Raw genomic sequence first — 18517 nt, 5'->3', positions numbered from 1 at the left:
TATCTGCTCTTCATGTGCAGTTCTTTGTCTTTATTTGCTCTTCATGTGCAGTTCTTTGTCTTTATTTGCTCTTCTTGTGCAGTTCTGAGCTCAGCCCACAGTTCCCTCTGTCTCTGCAGGAGACAGAGTTCATGTTTTTTTCTGAAGAGAGGTCTGCTGTTTGTCTTTGTGGAGTAGTGTCTTGACCTTTACTTGACCTTTACTCTCTGAGGCCCCTCCTCTGTGCCTCTGTGCTCATGGTCCACTTCAGTGTTTGTCCAAACCCAGGTCACTGTGAACATTTTCAGCTCAGAGTCAGTCCGGGGTTCACCTGTGGACACCTGTCCTCAGACTGTTCTTTATGTGGGTTTGGTCCAGCTGGAAACATCTCCTCCATGTTCTGATCTTCTCCTCCATGTTCTGATCTTCTCCTCCATGTTCTGATCTTCTCCTCCATGTTCCATGTTCTCCTCCATGTTCTGATCTTCTCCTCCATGTTCTGATCTTCTCCTCCATGTTCTGATCTTCTCCTCCATTTTGTTCTGTGTGAACTCAAGACTTCAGCTCCTGCACATCACACCGTCCGACCTTTGACCCAGAATCAGGGCTAACCCAGTCCTAGATTAGTCCTGGGTTAGACCTGGTGTGGTCCCGAGCCAAGACTAAGCCAGATCCAAACCAGGTGTAACCCAGGACTAACCCAGGACTAACCCAGGTCTGAACCAGGTCTACACTAGGACTAAACCAGGATTAATCCAAGACTAAATTAGGTCTAAACCAGGACTAAATCAGAATTTAACCAGGTCTAAACCAGGACTAAACCAGGTCTAAACCAGGACTAAACCAGGTCTAAACCAGGTCTAAACCAGGACTAAACCAGGTCTAAACCAGGTCTAAACCAGGACTAAACCAGGACTCTATTTTAAGAAAATAAACTTTTACAAAATCTCTTTTTTGTTGAGTAACTGTTACTTTCCCATGATGCCCCTGTGCGCGGGTTCTGCTGTGTGATTGGCCGAGGCAGGGTCTGGGTGGGCTGTGATTGGCCGGTGCGGGGTCTCGAGGGGCTGTGATTGGCCAGTCTCGGGGTGAGGGGTGGACGGGGGCAGTATAAGACCCAGGGGGGGCTTTGGTCCTGTCCTGAGCAGAGCTGGAGGAGGGGGAGTTTACACCTGTCAGAGCCGGTCTCCTCAGCCCAGAGCGTCCCAGTCTGACGGCACATCGTGAGTACTGCCGCAAATACTACTGCAATACTTCTATTACTACTAGTACTACTAATACTGCTAATACTGCGATTACTGCTGCTACCTTTGGCGGTAGTATTCCAGTATTTGACCGTATTTGACTGGCTCACTGTTGAGGACTGAGCTGATATGTGAAGCATGTGCCAGTTCATATCTGTGGCTCTATAAATAAACCACTTTACTTTGTGTTAGTACTGCTACTTCATACACCCCAGGATACTTCAAAGTAACTCCTGTATTTTCACTATGAATACTAATACTTTTGTAGTGTTTTCATGGGTGATACTTGATATGTTTGATGAGTATAAGGGGCTTTGATGATGTGACTATAAATAAACCAGTTCACTTGTACTTGTACTGTATATACTCCATGACACTTCAGTAACTACTCTGAATACTGCAACTGCTACTATCTGATATATCTGCTGTGCTACTGTGTACTTTGCCAGTACTTGTACTGCATGTCCGCGTTGATACTGTGTTACTTCAGTCCTTGGACAGGCCTGTGGTGTGTTGTCATCTGTTGAGTTTTTATGATGCGTTTAAAGACCTGATGCTGTGGGATTTCTCACACTTTTCACTCAGAGGGACAAATGCTCTTTTATTATGGGGCGTTTATGGATCTAGGTTTAGTCCTGGTTTAGTTCAGGTTTAGTCCTGGTTTAGTCCTGATTCAATCCCTGCTCAGACCTGGTTCAGACATTGTACAAACATAGTTCAGTCCTGGTTCAGTCCTCGTTTAGGCCCAGTTCAGTTCTGGTTGAGCTTTGGTTAAGTCCTGGTTGTGTCCTGGTTAAGTCCTGGTTTAGTCCTGGTTCAGTCCTGGTTCAGTCCTGGTTGAGTCCTGGTTCAGTCCTGGTTCAGTCCTGGTCCTGTCCTGGTTCAGTCCTGGTTCAGTCCTGGTTCAGTCCTGGTTCAGTCCTGGTTCAGTCCTGGTTCAGTCCTGGCCCGGTCCTGGTCCTGGTGCAGGGTGTTGTGTTCAGGGACAGGAATAGCTCGGCTCTGAGGCCCTCATGGCTTTTTAAGGAGAGGACTGTGGCACAGAGGGTCCTGCCAATCATCCCCCCTGGCCCCTCCCCCTCACCCGGGACCCCCGTCAGACCGGACCCTGGTCCAGACCCCGTCAGGGACTATTCCTGGAGCTGCCTTTTCTGTCCCCTGTTCACATGGAGCTTTTGGACTCATTTATACTAAAACAATGTTCTGTTTGTCTCCTCGCGTAAAACGTCTTTGAAACGTGCCTTCCAAGAGATGTTATTATTATTATTATTATTATTATTATTATTATTATTATTATTATTATTATTATTATTATTATTATTATTATTATTCACAAACAGGACCTTGAGCGTTATGGTGCAACATTAAACAGAGAATAATAAAATAAAATTTATGATGAAATAAAAATCAGATCATGCAGTAAAATAAGAACAAACAGGAGACACATCTGAAACCAGAAGTTTACACAATATAAAAAGGAACATAAGCTTTTTTTTCTCACTGTGTGGCATAAAATCAGAATAAACTTTTCCTGTTTTAGGTTTAACAAAATTATTTGTATTTGTTAAATGCAAGAATAATGAGAGAAGGATTTTGATTATTAAGCCTTTTGGGAAAACCCAGAGGATGATGTCATCATCTGAGTTAATTAGAGACACAGCTGTGGATGTGTCTGAAACACTCCTGAAACACTCCTGAAACACTCCTGAAACACTCCTGAAACACTCCTGAAACACACCTGAAACACTCCTGAAACACTCCTGAAACACTCCTGAAACACTCTGCTTCTTTGTGTAACATCAGGGGAAAGTTAAAAGAATCAGCCCAAACATCATGAAGTGAACTGTGGACCTGCTCAAGTCTGGTTCATCCTCGGTGCAGTTTCCTCCTGAAGGTGAAACGTTCATCTGTTCAATTAAACACGAGTATAAAGACCATGGGACTGTCCAGCGTCACACCGCTCAGGAAGGACACGTGTCCCAGAGACGAACGAGCTTTGGTCTGAAATGATCAACACAAGAACAAAAGAAAAAGACCTGGAGAAGAAGCTGCTGAAGCTGTAAGAGTGTGTCATTATCCACAGTGAAACGAGGACTGAGGACATGGACTGAAAGGACACTCTGCAGGAAGAAGACATGACTCCAAAAGAAACAGAAAAAAGGACACTCTGCAGGAAGAAGACATGACTCCAAAAGAAACTGAAAAAAGGACACTGCAGGAAGAAGACAAGACTCCAAAAGAAACAGAAAAAAGGACACTCTGCAGGAAGAAGACATTACTGCATCGTGTCGTGGGGTTGTTTTGCTGCAGGAGGGACTGGTGCACTTCACAAAACAGATGCATCAGGAGGAAAGAACATTATGTGGAAAAACTGAAGCAACATCTCAACACATCAGCAGGAAGTTAAAGCAACAAATGTGTCTTCAAATGGACAATGACCTGAAGCATACGGCCAAACTGGTGACAAAGACACTTAAGGATAACAAAGAGGCTTAAGGATAACAAAGTCAATGTTTTGGAGTGTCCATCACAAAGCCGTCATCTCAATCTACATTGACTCAATCTACAGTTCCCTCAGTCTTCCCACAGCCAACATAGCCCCTACTCCTGACCCGCCTCCTCCTAGCACCACTCAACAGTTCTCTCATTTCTCCCCCACTACTCCTATTCAGCTCACCAAACTCCTCTCAGGCATCAAAACACCAACCTGCTCCCTGGATCCCATCCCCTTCCCTCTCATTAAAGCATGTCTTCCCACCATTTCTCCTTTAATCATAACCATCATAAATTCATCATTTACAAATGCCTCTGTCCCACAGTCTCTCGAGCTGGCAGGTATCACCCCCATACTTAAAAAACCTGCCCTTGACCCTGACAACTTTGCACATTTCCGGCCCATATCTAACCTTTCCTTTCTGTCCAAAATCCTTGAGCTTGTCATAGCTGCACAACTACAAGAGCACTAATCTCCAACAACCTGTATGAACCATTTCAGTCCGGTTTCCATCAAAAGCACAGCACAGAAACAGCACTACTCAAGGTAACAAACGATCTTTTCCTCTCCTCCAACTCAGGTCAGCTCTCCATCCTCATTCTCTTGGATCTCACTGCCTCCTTTGACACCGTCAGTCACACCATCCTCCTCTCTCGCCTCAAGACCTCCATCAATATCACCGGCTCTGCTCTGTCCTGGCTCCAGTCCAATCGACAGCAATACATCAGTATTAATAACTGCTCCTCCTCCACTGCTCCACTGTCTCGAGGTGTTCCCCAAGGCTCAGTGCTTGGTCCCCTCCTGTTCATCCTGTACATTCTCCCTCTTGGCAGTATCATTCGTCGCCATGGCCTTTGTTTTCACTGCTACGCCGACGACATACAGCTCTACCTCTCCACTTCATCCATGAACACAATCTGGATGACACTCAGTCTACTCAAACTAAACACTGACAAAACCGATATCATAATAATTGGCCCTAAAACACTAAGTCCTCCTCAAGCTTCTGTCTAAACTTTGATAATTCCACACTCACTCCATCCCCACTCATCCGTAATCTTTGTATTCTCATTGACCAAACCCTCTCATTTGAATCCCATATAAAGCAAATAACCCGGACTGCCTTTTTCCATCTCAAAAACATTGCACGCCTCCGCCCATCACTCACCTTTTCAGCTGCAGAAACTTTAATCCACACATTCATCACATCCAGAATCGATTACTGCAATAGCATCCTATACAGCACACCCCCAAAAACACTTAATAAACTGTGATACATAAAAACTCTGCTCCTCACACACACCCGTCTGTGTGAACACATCACCCCGCTCCTCCAAAACCTCCACTGGTTCTCCATTTCTCAGCGAATTCAGTTCAAAGTTCTTCTCATCACTTTCAAAGCTCTCCATAACCTGCCCCCTCCTCACAGATCTGCTCCGTCACCACACTCCCTCTCGCTCCCTCCGCTCCTCAAACACAAACCTCCTGTCCCTCCCCTGTAGGACCAAGCTCCAGACCTGGGGAGACAGAGCCTCCTCCATCGCTGCCTCCACCCTCTGGAACACTCCACCTTCAAAAAACACCTGAAGACTCACCTGTTTAAAGCTTTTAATCTTTAATTATTATGAGTGTTGATCTTAAATGTTTGTATCTTTGTACTTTTTCAAATTGTTCTTTTATGTAAAGTGTCTTTGAGTGTTTTGAAAAGCGCTAAATAAATAAAATGTATTATTATTATTATTATTTTTATTGAAAATGTATGAACAGACCTGAAAAGGCCTGAGACACAAACTGGGCTCAGTTGCTCCAGTTCTGTCTGGACGAATGAAGAAGAAGGTTTTGAAAAAAATGTCTAAAAAAATCTCATTATTCTTGCATTTAGCAAATAGAAATAATTTAGTTAAACCTAGTGGACTGTTGTATCATCTGACAGGACCAAAGAGACGCACTCGGGGAGCAGCTTAACAGTGTTTATTTTACAGTTTTTAAATGTGTAAATGTTTATTTTACAGTTTTTAAATGTGTAAATGAAAGTAGATGGGTCAGATAGTTGAGAGACGGGTCGTTTGCAGTTGTCAGTTGATCGTGGGCAACGGGGTCAGAGGTGAGCTGTACCGTTAGAGGTGAGCCGGGTCAGAGGGGGTGAGCCGGGTCAGAGGGGGTGAGCCGGGTCAGAGGGTGAGGCTCGTACTGGTCGTGGAGAGCTGGGTCGGTCCAGGGACCTGACGAGGAGCAAACACATCCAAATTAGAAATGATGTCAAAAAGCAAAAAAACAGGAGACTGAGCCGAGCAGAGCTGCAGCTCTGTGGATACGAGGACGATCAGGCGCCGAGTGTCAGGTCCCGACTCCTCTGTCCTGCCCAGGTGCAGCTGATTAGTTGCAGGTGTGTGGGGGAGGAGCCCAAGTCTCCGCCCACCTCCAGGCTCTGACACAGACGGGAGGGGAAAACAGCAAGACACAAGGCAGACTGACATGGACCAAAACAGGAAGAGTTTAGTCTGATTTTATGTCATGTGAAAAAAGTGTATGTGTCTTTTTATAAAATGTGTGTAACCGTCTGGTTTCAACTGTATAAAATATAGAGCACGAGCAGAAGCACCGTGAAAAGACATCAGGAGTTCAACACAGCAACAGACAGGTGACACACACAGGTGTGTACAGAGTGACACGCACAGGTGTGTACAGAGTGACACGCACAGGTGTGTACAGAGTGACACGCACAGGTGTGTACAGAGTGACACGCACAGGTGTGTACAGAGTGACACGCACAGGTGTGTACAGAGTGACACGCACAGGTGTGTACAGAGTGACAGGTGACACGCACAGGTGTGTACAGAGTGACACGCACAGGTGTGTACAGAGTGACACGCACAGGTGTGTACAGAGTGACACGCACAGGTGTGTACAGAGTGACACGCACAGGTGTGTACAGAGTGACAGGTGACACGCACAGGTGTGTACAGAGTGACACGCACAGGTGTGTACAGAGTGACACGCACAGGTGTGTACAGAGTGACACGCACAGGTGTGTACAGAGTGACACACACAGGTGTGTACAGAGTGACACGCACAGGTGTGTACAGAGTGACACACACAGGTGTGTACAGAGTGACAGCTGACACACACAGGTGTGTACAGAGTGACAGGTGACACACACAGGTGTGTACAGAGTGACACACACAGGTGTGTACAGAGTGACACACACAGGTGTGTACAGAGTGACAGGTGACACACACAGGTGTGTACAGAGTGACACACACAGGTGTGTACAGAGTGACACACACAGGTGTGTACAGAGTGACACACACAGGTGTGTACAGAGTGACAGGTGACACACACAGGTGTGTACAGAGTGACACACACAGGTGTGTACAGAGTGACACACACAGGTGTGTACAGAGTGACACGCACAGGTGTGTACAGAGTGACACACACAGGTGTGTACAGAGTGACAGGTGACACACACAGGTGTGTACAGAGTGACACACACAGGTGTGTACAGAGTGACAGGTGACACACACAGGTGTGTACAGAGTGACACACACAGGTGTGTACAGAGTGACAGGTGACACACACAGGTGTGTACAGAGTGACAGGTGACACACACAGGTGTGTACAGAGTGACAGGTGACACACACAGGTGTGTACAGAGTGACACACACAGGTGTGTACAGAGTGACAGGTGACACACACAGGTGTGTACAGAGTGACACACACAGGTGTGTACAGAGTGACAGGTGACACACACAGGTGTGTACAGAGTGACAGGTGACACACACAGGTGTGTACAGAGTGACAGGTGTGTGTGACCTCAGCTCTGATGGGTCAGCTCTTGTGGGTTGTTAACGTTCATTAATATTTGTTAGCGGTTGTTAAAATTTGTGAGAGTTTGTTAAAATTTGGTAGCATTTGACTATATTGTTCGACTTTGTTAATATTCTATAGCATTTGTTAGTGTTTGTTAGTGTTTGTTAGTGTTTGTTAGTGTTTGTTAGTGTTTGTTAGTGTTTGTTAGTGTTTGTTAGTGTTTGTTAGTGTTTGTTAGTGTTTGTTAGTGTTTATAATCTTTCGTGCTCATTTCGTTCATAACGAGGCCCAGTTCCTGATTTAACCCTCCACAGCTCACATGTAATCTGTCTGTGTCAGGCCTTTTCTTTAAAAACACAAAGATAAATGTGAGCTCAGTGTTAATGTTACAAAGAACTAAACCAGGACTGAACCAGGACTAAACCAGGACTAAACCAGGACTGAACCAGGACTAAACCAGGACTGAATCAGGACTAAAACACAGACGAGCTCCACCTGATGACATCAGCAGGTGTAACAGAATGTTGTACACTGTGCAGACGGAGGATTAATCAAACATGTGAATGAAAAAAACACAAGTCCATCAGGTTTAGTCCTGGTTTAGTCCTGGTTTAGTCCTGGTTCAGTCCTGGTTCAGTCCTGGTTCAGTCCTGGTTTAGTCCTGGTTTAGTCCTGGTTCAGTCCTGGTTCAGTCCTGGTTCAGTCCTGGTTCAGTCCTGGTTTAGTCCTGGTTTAGTCCTGGTTCAGTCCTGGCTCAGTCCTGGTTTAGTCCTGGTTTAGTCCTGGTTTAGTCCTGGTTCAGTCCTGGTTCAGTCCTGGTTCAGTCCTGGTTTAGTCCTGGTTTAGTCCTGGTTCAGTCCTGGTTCAGTCCTGGTTCAGTCCTGGTTCAGTCCTGGTTTAGTCCTGGTTCAGTCCTGGTTCAGTCCTGGTTTAGTCCTGGTTTAGTCCTGGTTCAGTCCTGGTTCAGTCCTGGTTCAGTCCTGGTTCAGTCCTGGTTTAGTCCTGGTTTAGTCCTGGTTCAGTCCTGGTTCAGTCCTGGTTCAGTCCTGGTTTAGTCCTGGTTCAGTCCTGGTTCAGTCCTGGTTTAGTCCTGGTTTAGTCCTGGTTCAGTCCTGGTTCAGTCCTGGTTCAGTCCTGGTTCAGTCCTGGTTTAGTCCTGGTTCAGTCCTGGTTCAGTCCTGGTTTAGTCCTGGTTTAGTCCTGGTTCAGTCCTGGTTTAGTCCTGGTTTAGTCCTGGTTCAGTCCTGGTTCAGTCCTGGTTTAGTCCTGGTTTAGTCCTGGTTCTGTCCTGGTTCAGTCCTGGTCCTGAGGTGAGTGGCAGCAGCAGAATTTGTGTCCAGTCCCAAACAGCTGTAGATATAAATACACTCAGCTCTGACTTTAAAGGACTAAACCAGGACAGAACCAGGACTGAACCAGGACAGAACCAGGACTGAACCAGGACTGAACCAGGACAGAACCAGGACAGAACCAGGACTAAACCAGGACTAGTTTATGCGACCGATCCCAAACTATTGAGAAGATTCAACATTTCTGTAGCAGAAGTTTGGAGCGTCTCGTAGAGTGAAACAGAGTGAAACAGAATGAAACAGAGTGAAACAGAGTGATCTAGAGCTCTGATTATGACATCATCACATTCTGGTATGTGAGAACAGCCTGTTGTATCAACATGACCTCTCATGACCCCAGTGTAACGCCACTGTGACCCCTGACTGACCCCTGACTCTTCAGTGTTGGGTTGTGCAGAGCTTCAGTCAGATGTTTTGTGGTCAGACCATAGACTGAAAATATAACAGTGGAATCTCCCCAGTGGGACTAATGTTATCTAATAAAGGCTGATCTGATCTGATCTGATCTGATCTGATCTGATCTTAAATGGACATAGATAATGATCATGTCGCACTTCCTGCTCCATCCACTCTGGCTCCAATTCACTTTCTGTGTATAAACTGTCCTCTCTGTCTCTGCTGCTTCAGACTCATTTTAGTCTTAAATGTTCGTCTTAACCCTCCACATTGATGTAGCGACAGTGGCTCAGTGGTTGAGTGTTGGTCCCAACCTGAAGGTCAGAGGATCGAGTCCCGCTCGGACCGAGTTCTGTCGTTGTGTCCTTAGGCAAGACACTTCACCCACATTGCCTAGTATGAAAGTGGTGTGTGTGTGAATGATGGTGGTGGTCGGAGGGGCCGATGGCGCAGATTGGCAGCCTCGCTTCCGTCAGTCTCCCCAGGGCAGCTGTGGCTACAGTAGTATCTGACCATCACCAAGTGAAATGAATCAATAATGAGTCTAGTGTAGAGGCTTTGACACGACTGTGAAGAGCAGTACAAGTGTAAGACATTATTATTATTATTATTATTATTATTATTATTATTATTACATGATCCTGGGGTTTTTATTTCACTATTGTGAAAATCAAGACACCAAATCAAACCAGGTGCCGTTTCCACGAGGCTGGACTGACTCAAGCTGTGAGATGTTCCTCTGATGGAGACAGACTTATCTGGTCCTGGTCTGGTCCTGTTCTGGTCCTGGTCTGGTCCTGGTCTGGTTCTGGTCTGGTTCTGGTCTGGTCCTGGTCTGGTTCTGGTCTGGTCCTGTTCTGGTCCTGGTCTGGTTCTGGTCTGGTCCTGTTCTGGTCCTGGTCTGGTTCTGGTCTGGTCCTGGTCTGGTTCTGGTCTGGTCCTGGTCTGGTTCTGGTCTGGTCCTGGTCTGGTTCTGGTCTGGTCCTGTTCTGGTCCTGGTCTGGTTCTGGTCTGGTCCTGGTCTGGTTCTGGTCTGGTCCTGTTCTGGTCCTGGTCTGGTTCTGGTCTGGTTCTGGTCTGTTCCTGGTCTGGTCCTGGTCTGGTTCTGGTCTGGTCCTGGTCTGGTTCTGGTCTGGTCCTGGTCTGGTTCTGGTCTGGTTGTTGTAAACATGTTGGATTCTGCTCCAGTGTCACTGTTCATCGCACACAGTGACAGCAACACTGTCAATCAAACCTGTCGCTAACACAGGAGCGACCTCAGGGACAGAAGGACCTGATGTGTCTGTTATTAATGTTCAGATCTGGATTTACAGACACAATAGTGAAATAAAAACCCCAGGATCATGTAGAGGGTTAATACGAACATTTAAGACCAGAATGAGTCTGAAGCAGAGACAGAGAGAGGACAGAGAGGACAGAGGGGACACAGAGAGGACAGAGGGGGCGCTGTTTAACACAGAGAGTGAACTGGAGCCGACTCGCCCCATGGTCACTTCCTGTTTGGGACGGGGCAGTCAGAGGTGCATGTCCAGAGGTGCAGTCTCGGGTCCTGGTCCTGGTCCTGGTCCTGGTCCTGGTCCTGGTGTGGGTCTCTCACTCTCGGCTGGTGCAGAGGGGCCCGGGGTCTTTGTGACCTGAGGTTTTGGGGGAGGAGCTTGGCACGCACCTGTCACTAAGGCTCACTATAAAGCCCCTCCCCCAGGCTATTTTTGACCAATGACAGTGCAGCTGCTGTAACCCGAGGACGGCATCAGCACATTCCTCAAGAGAGGATAAGACCAGAGACCAGACAAGAGGCTTCTCTCAAACTGAAAACACTGTGTTCCACCTTGTGATGTCATCATGTGGTGATACAGAAAGTGCTCCACTGTGTTTTTAAACTCCACACACCTTCATTTATAGAATCATTTGGATCATTTCAGTCCTGGAGTTGTCTCTTATCTCGACTGAACTAAAGGTAAAAGGAGGAGTTCACTTGAAAACTACCACTTGATGACATCACAAGGTGGAACAGAGTGTTTTGATCTTTGTAGATGTGACAGACTCATAATAAAGTGAAACTCAAACATGTGAATGAAACAAACACAACTCCAGAGTTTGAGGAGGACACAGATTTATAACATGTTTAAAGTGAAGTTCACAGTTAAGGACAAAAGTGCCTTGCCCAACGACACAACAGCAGTAAAACACCAGCAGTGGGAATTCAACTCCCACATGTGTCTGGACTGGGACTGCTTAGTGGCTGAACCTTTTACCCACTAACCCAAAGGTCAGAGGTTTAATCCCCATTCAGGACAGAACATACTGTGGTTGTGTCTTTGGGCAAGACACTTCAGCCGTGCTCTGTGTGTGTGTGTGTGTGGGGGGGGGGGTGAGAGGTCAGAGGGGCCGAGGGCTAATACTCTCATTTAACTACAGGAGGGGATATTTAAATGAAGTATTTGTGAAAAGTATTACTCGAATAAGAGTAACTTAAAGAGTAACAGTAACACTAAAAGTAACAGTACTGTTACTCTGTACTATATTATACTCGAATAAGAGACTGACCCCGACCCGGGACTCTTTAAAGATATTTATGAAGTAGCTATAAAAGTACAACAACATTTTATTCAAGTAAATGTAACTGAATACTCCCCTCCTCAGCAGAATACTGCTTCAAAATATATGTTATAAAGTATTGAGTACTTACAATACTTTGTTGTGCACTTCTGCACCATCAGGAAGTCCACACTGGTTTAGTCCTGGTTCAGTCCTGGTTTAGTCCTGGTTTAGTCCTGGTTCAGTCCTGGTTCAGTCCTGGTTCAGTCCTGGTTTAGTCCTGGTTTAGTTCTGGTTCCCAGGGTGTCAGAGATCTAAAAATAGCCCTAAGCCCTGACTTTACGAGGACCATTTGCCCCTCTGCCCCTCTGCCCCCTCACCCTGCACCTGTGCCACCCCTCACCCCTTCGCCCCCTCCCCCAGACTCAGGGCTCAGTGAGGACAGACTGAGCTGGACTCTGGGGACAGACTGAGCTGGACTCTGGGGACAGACTGAGCTGGACTCTGAGGACAGACTGAGCTGGACTCTGAGGACAGACTGGGCTGGACTCTGAGGACAGACTGAGCTGGACTCTGAGGACAGACTGGGCTGGACTCTGAGGACAGACTGGGCTGGACTCTGGGGACAGACTGGGCTGGACTCTGGGGACAGACTGGGCTGGACTCTGAGGACAGACTGGGCTGGACTCTGGGGACAGACTGAGCTCAGGCTCTGGGAGAGAATTTACTTTTGTTTTTTGAATTATTTTTGGACAATGTTCCAGTCAAAGTGAACAGGTCTGTAACTCACTCATGTTTAACCAGCGGTTAGTCCTGGTTTAGTCCTGGTTCAGTCCTGGTTCAGTCCTGGTTTAGTCCTGGTTTAGTCCTGGTTCAGTCCTGGTCTCATTCTGATACAGTATTATATTGGGTGGGTCATTTGAATCTGAGTTATTTCTCATGTTTGTGTTTGGTTTGTTCAAAACTGAACTCCACTATTCTCCTCTGTGTTGCGTTCAGGGCCTGTTGAACACTCTGTTTTTCTCTGTGTTGCGTTCAGGTGCCGGCAGACATGTCGAGCCAAGCGCCGACGTTCACGCAGCCGCTGCAGAGCGTCGTGGCACTGGAGGGTAGTGCCGCGACGTTCCAAGCGCAAGTCAGTGGTGAGTCAAAGACATACAAAGAACACACACACACACATACACACACACACACATATACACACACACACAGAGGGCGGGAGGGCATCTGACAAACACACAGCTGGGCATGCTCAGTGTGAACAACAGAACAAACCTAGTAATGACTCTGTCAGGTGTGGTCAAGATGTGGAGCAGGTGCAGAGCTAGCATCCACAGAGCTAGCATCCACAGAGCTAGCATCCACAGAGCTAGCATCCACAGAGCTAGCATCCACAGAGCTAGCATCCACAGAGCTAGCATCCACAGAGCTAGCATCCACAGAGCTAGCATCCACAGAGATCCACAGAGCTAGTTTGATGATAAATGATATAAACTCCTCTCATAAATCATGTTATTTTTGTCTTTATGTTATAAACAAACAAAGAAGTTAAATCTGTCAACTTCTCTGTTTGCTGTGGATCAGACCTGGACTGAGGGTCTACACATTTATGTTTTAAGGTTTGTCTGGTTAAAAACTCTAATGTAAAACTTAAACCATTAAAAAACAGGTTTTGAAGCAAACCAAAATGGTGGATGCTAAAAACATTAGCATTGTGCTAATCGACAGAGCCTCCCGTGGACCCACCACCTGCGGGAGGAGCCATGCGGGGCGGGTGCAGAGAGATCCGGGCGGCAGTCGAAGGCGGGGACCTCGACGACCGGATCTCCGGACATGGAGACTGGCTCTGGGGACATGGAGGTCACCTCACTGGGGGGGAAGGAGCCTGAGCTTGTGCGGGAGGTTGAGCGTTACCGGCTAGATATAGTCGACCTCACCTCCACGCACAGCTTGGGCTCTGGAACCCAACTTCTTGAGAGGGGCTGACTCTCCATTTCTCTGGCGTTGCCCGCGGGGAGCGGCGGCGAGCTGGTGTGGGCTTGCTCATTGCCCCACAGCTCAGCCGCTGCGTGTTGGGGTTCACTCCGGTGAACGAGAGGGTCGCGTCCCTGCACCTTCGGGTCGGCGACAGGTCTCTCACTGTTGTGTCGGCCTACGGGCCAAACAGCAGTGCAGAGTACCCGGCCTTCTTGGAGTCCCTGGGAGGGGTACTAGACAGTGCACCAACCGGGGACTCCGTTGTTCTCCTGGGGGACTTCAACGCCCATGTGGGTAATGACAGTGACACTTGGAGGGGCGTGATTGGGAGGAACGGCCTCCCTGATCTGAACCCGAGCGGTGTTTTGTTATTGGACTTCTGTGCTAGTCACAGTTTGTCCATAACAAACACCATGTTCGAACACAAGGTCCATCGGTGCACGTGGCACCAGGACACTCTAGGTCGGAGGTCGATGATCGACTTTGTTGTCGTGTCATCTGACCTCCGACCGCGTGTCTTGGACACTCGAGTGAAAAGAGGGGCTGAGCTGTCAACTGATCACCACCTGGTGGTGAGTTGGATCCGCTGGCGGAGGAGGAAGCCGGACAGACCTGGCAGACCCAAGCGCATTGTGAGGGTCTGCTGGGAACGTCTGGCGGAGCCCTCTGTCAGGGGGGTCTTCAACTCCCACCTCCGGGAGAGCTTCTCCCTGATCCCGGGGGAGGTTGGAGACATGGACTCCGAGTGGGCCATGTTCTCCACCTCTACTGTCGATGCGGCCGCTCGTAGCTGTGGTCGTAAGGTCTGTGGTGCTTGTCGCGGCGGCAATCCCCGAACCCGGTGGTGGACACCGGAAGTAAGGGATGCCGTCAAGCTGAAGAAGGAGTCCTATCGAGCCTTGTTGGCTCATGGGACTCCTGAGGCAGCCGATGAGTGCAGGCGGGCCAAGCGTGCCGCGGCTCGGGCAGTCACAGAGGCAAAAACCCGGGGTTGGGAGGAGTTCGGGGAGGCCATGGAGGAGGACTGTCGGACGGCCTCAAAGAGATTCTGGCAAACCGTCCGACGCCTCAGGAGGGGGAAGCAGTGCTTCACCAACACTGTTTACAGTGCGGGTGGAGAGCTGCTTGCTGACCTCGACTGGGGATGTTGTCGGGCGGTGGAAGGAATACTTTGAGGATCTCCTCAATCCCATTGTCACGTCTTCTGAGGAGGAAGCAGAAACTGGGGACCCAGAGGCGAACTCGTCCATCACCCTGGCTGAAGTCACTGAGGTGGTTGGCAAGCTCCTTGGTGGCAAGGCTCCGGGGGTGGACGAGATCCGTCCTGAGTACCTCAAGTCTCTGGATGTTGTGGGACTGTCTTGGCTGACACGTCTCTGCAACATCGTGTGGCGGTCGGGGACAGTACCTGTGGAATGGCAGACCGGGGTGGTGGTCCCTCTGTATAAGAAGGGGGACCGGAGGGTGTGTTCCAATTACAGCGGAATCACACTCCTCAGCCTTCCCGGTAAGGTCTATTCCAGGGTACTGGAGAGGAGAATCCGACCGATAGTCGAACCTCGGATTCAGGAGGAGCAGTGTGGTTTTTGTCCTGGTCGTGGAACACTGGACCAGCTCTATACTCTTCATCGGGTCCTCGAGGCTCATGGGAGTTTGCCCAACCAGTCCACATGTGTTTTGTGGATCTGGAGAAGGCATTCGACCGTGTCCCTCGTGGTGTCCTTTGGGGGGTGCTCTGGGAGTATGGGGTCCGGGGCCCTTTGCTAAGGGCTGTCCGGTCCCTGTATGACCGGAGCAGGAGCTGTGTTCATTGCCGGCAGTAAGTCAGACCTGTTCCCGGTGCATGTTGGACTCCGCCAGGGCTGCCCTTTGTCACCAGTTCTGTTCATTATATTTATGGACAGAATTTCTAGGCGCAGCCAGGGGCCGGAGGGGGCCTGGTTCAGGGGCCGGAGGGGGTCTGGTTTGGGAACCACAGGATTTCATCTCTGCTGTTTGCAGATGATGTTTTCCTGATGCTTCTTCGAGCCAGGACCTGCAGCACTGGGGCGGTTTGCAGCCGAGTGTGAAGCAGCTGGGATGAGAATCACCTTCTCTAAATCCGAGGCCATGGTTCTCGACCAGAAAAAGGGGGTTTGCTCTCTCCGGGTGGTGAGTCTCTGCCTCAAGTGGAGGAGTTCAAGTATCTCGGGGTCTTGTTCACGAGTGAGGGAAGGATGGAGTGGGAGATTGACAGGTGGATCGGTGCAGTGTCTGCAGTGATGCGGTCACTGTATCGGTCCGTTGTGGTGAAGAAGGAGCTGAGCCCAAAGGCGAAGCTCTCGATTTACCTCAATCTAAGTTCTACCCTCACCTATGGTCATGAGCTCTGGGTAATGACCGAAAGGACAAGATCGCGGATACAAGCGGCTGAAATGGGCTTCCTCCGCAGAGTGGCCGGGCGCACCCTTAGGGATAGGGTGAGGAGCTCGGTCACACGGGAGGAGCTCGGAGTAGAGCCGCTGCTCCTACACGTTGAGAGGAACCAGCTGAGGTGGCTCGGGCATCTGCTCAGGATGCCTCCTGGACGCCTCCCTAGGGAGGTGTTCTGGGCATGTCCCACCGGGAGGAGGCCCCGGGGAAGACCCAGGACACGCTGGAGGGACTATGTCTCTCTGGCCTGGGAACGCCTTGGGGTCCCACCGGAGGAGCTGGAGGACGTGTCCAGGATGAGGGAAGTCTGGGAGTCCCTGCTTGGACTGATGCCCCCGCGACCCGGCCCCGGATAAGAGGAAGAAAATGGATGGATGGATAATCGACAGAGACAGTGCTAAATGTATTTATCAGTCGTCTGTGTCCCTCGGTCGTCCAGGCCTGATCCAGAGCAAAAGACGAAGTTCAGAACAGAAGAAGTGTCAGACAAAGATCTTCACTCCTTCAACAGTTTGTTCAGTGACAGATTTAAACTTTGTCGTTTTTTTTTTTTTATCAGGTATTGTTAAACCAGCTGAAAGTAAAACCAGACTGAGCTGAAGAAGCGGACATTTTGTTTTACTGTCTGTGTTTTTATTTTAAAACTAAAAGAACATAAGGACTAAGAAGTTAGGTTCAGACCAGTTTAGTCCTAATTTAGTCCTGGTTCTGTACCAGTTCTGACCTGGTTCATTACTGGTTCTGACCCAGTTTTGACCTGTTTTTGTCCCGGGTCTCTCTACAGGTTCCCCAGTTCCAGAGGTCAGCTGGTTCCGTGATGGCCAGGTATTGTCCGCCGCGTCTCTTCCCGGTGTGAGGATCTCGTTCAGCGAAGGCCGCGCTGTTCTGAGCATCCCCGCCGTGAACGCCTCCCACAGCGGACGCTACTCTGTCCGAGCAACCAACGCCACGGGCCAGGCCACCTCCACCGCAGAGCTGCTCGTCACAGGTCAGCTCTGGGTTTAGTCCTGGTTTAGTCCTGCTTTAGACCTGCTTTAGTCCTGGTTTAGTCCTGGTTTAGTCCTGGTTCAGCCTTGGTTTAGTCCTGCTTTAGTCCTGCTTTAGGCCTGGTTTAGTCCCAGTTTAGTCCTGGTTTAGTCCTGGTTTAGTCCTGCTTTAGTCCTGCTTTAGACCTGCTTTAGTCCTGCTTTAGTCCTGGTTTAGTCCTGGTTTAGTCCTGCTTTAGTCCTGGTTTAGTCCTGCTTTAGTCCTGCTTTAGACCTGCTTTAGTCCTGCTTTAGTCCTGGTTTAGTCCTGGTTTAGTCCTGCTTTTGTCCTGCTTTAGACCTGCTTTAGTCCTGGTTTAGTCCTGGTTTAGTCCTGGTTTAGTCCTGTTTAGTCCAGTCCCAGTCCTGGTCTTACCCCTCTCCTCTGTTGCAGCGGAGACAGCTCCACCTGTGTTTGTGCAGCGTCTCCAGAGCGCCACCGTGAGGACGGGCAGTGCGGTGCGTCTGGATGTCAGAGTGTCCGGGATTCCCACTCCCACAGTGAAGTTCTACCGCGAAGGAGCGGAGATCCAGAGCTCCGCAGACTTCCGAATCGTCCAAGATCAAGACCTCCACAGCCTGCTCATCCGAGAGGCTTTCCCCGAAGACAGTGGCTCATATTCAGCCACGGCCAGTAACAGTGCAGGGCGCGCCACCTCCACCGCAGAGCTGCTGGTGCAAGGTACAGAGGACCTGCTTTAGTCCTGGTTTAGTCCTGGTTTAGACCTGGTTTAGACCTGGTTTAGTCCTGGTTTAGACCTGGTTTAGACCTGGTTTAGTCCTGGTTTAGTCCTGGTTTAGACCTGCTTTAGTCCTGGTTTAGTCCTGGTTTAGACCTGCTTTAGTCCTGGTTTAGTCCTGGTTTAGACCTGCTTTAGTCCTGGTTTAGACCTGCTTTAGTCCTGGTTTAGTCCTGGTTTAGACCTGCTTTAGTCCTGGTTTAGACCTGCTTCAGTCCAGATGTATAAATGATGTGTATCTTTTTCAGGTGAAGAGGCTGTTCCTGCAAAGAAAACAAAGACAGTGATCACGACCGCGACGAGACAGACCAGAGTAGAGAAGGTCACACACACACCCCCCCACACACACACACACCCCTACACCCCCCCCCCCCACACACACACACACACACACCCACCTACACACCCCTACACACACACACACCCACACACACACCTCACTCATTACACAAATCTGTCACTGGACAAATCGTTGTAGCAGTGAAGACGTTTTGCTGCTCGTCCAAGTGTCTTCTTCAGTCCTGGTCAGGTTCTTCTTCAGTTCTGGTCAGAT

The 18517-nt window shown here is 49.0% G+C and overlaps 1 protein-coding gene across 1 annotated transcript in view; it reads left to right on the top strand.

The window, feature by feature from the left end:
• Window positions 1-1121: 1121 nt before the first annotated feature.
• LOC117389397 (titin-like) overlaps window positions 1122-18517 on the top strand; it is a 275399-nt gene continuing 258003 nt past the window's right edge. Inside the window, exons 1-5 of the mRNA XM_055230696.1 lie at window positions 1122-1202; window positions 12850-12952; window positions 16984-17187; window positions 17619-17906; window positions 18213-18286. Of these exons, the coding sequence (XP_055086671.1) occupies window positions 12862-12952; window positions 16984-17187; window positions 17619-17906; window positions 18213-18286 (657 nt within the window). The 5' untranslated portion in view covers window positions 1122-1202; window positions 12850-12861. The remainder of the gene's footprint in view (window positions 1203-12849; window positions 12953-16983; window positions 17188-17618; window positions 17907-18212; window positions 18287-18517) is intronic.

Source organism: Periophthalmus magnuspinnatus, chromosome 21 (genome assembly GCF_009829125.3).
Source record: "Periophthalmus magnuspinnatus isolate fPerMag1 chromosome 21, fPerMag1.2.pri, whole genome shotgun sequence".
In the NCBI taxonomy this organism is placed as follows: Eukaryota; Metazoa; Chordata; class Actinopteri; order Gobiiformes; family Gobiidae; genus Periophthalmus; species Periophthalmus magnuspinnatus.
The sequence above is the reverse complement of the archived record's forward strand: the minus strand, read 5'-3'. Positions and strand labels throughout refer to the sequence as shown.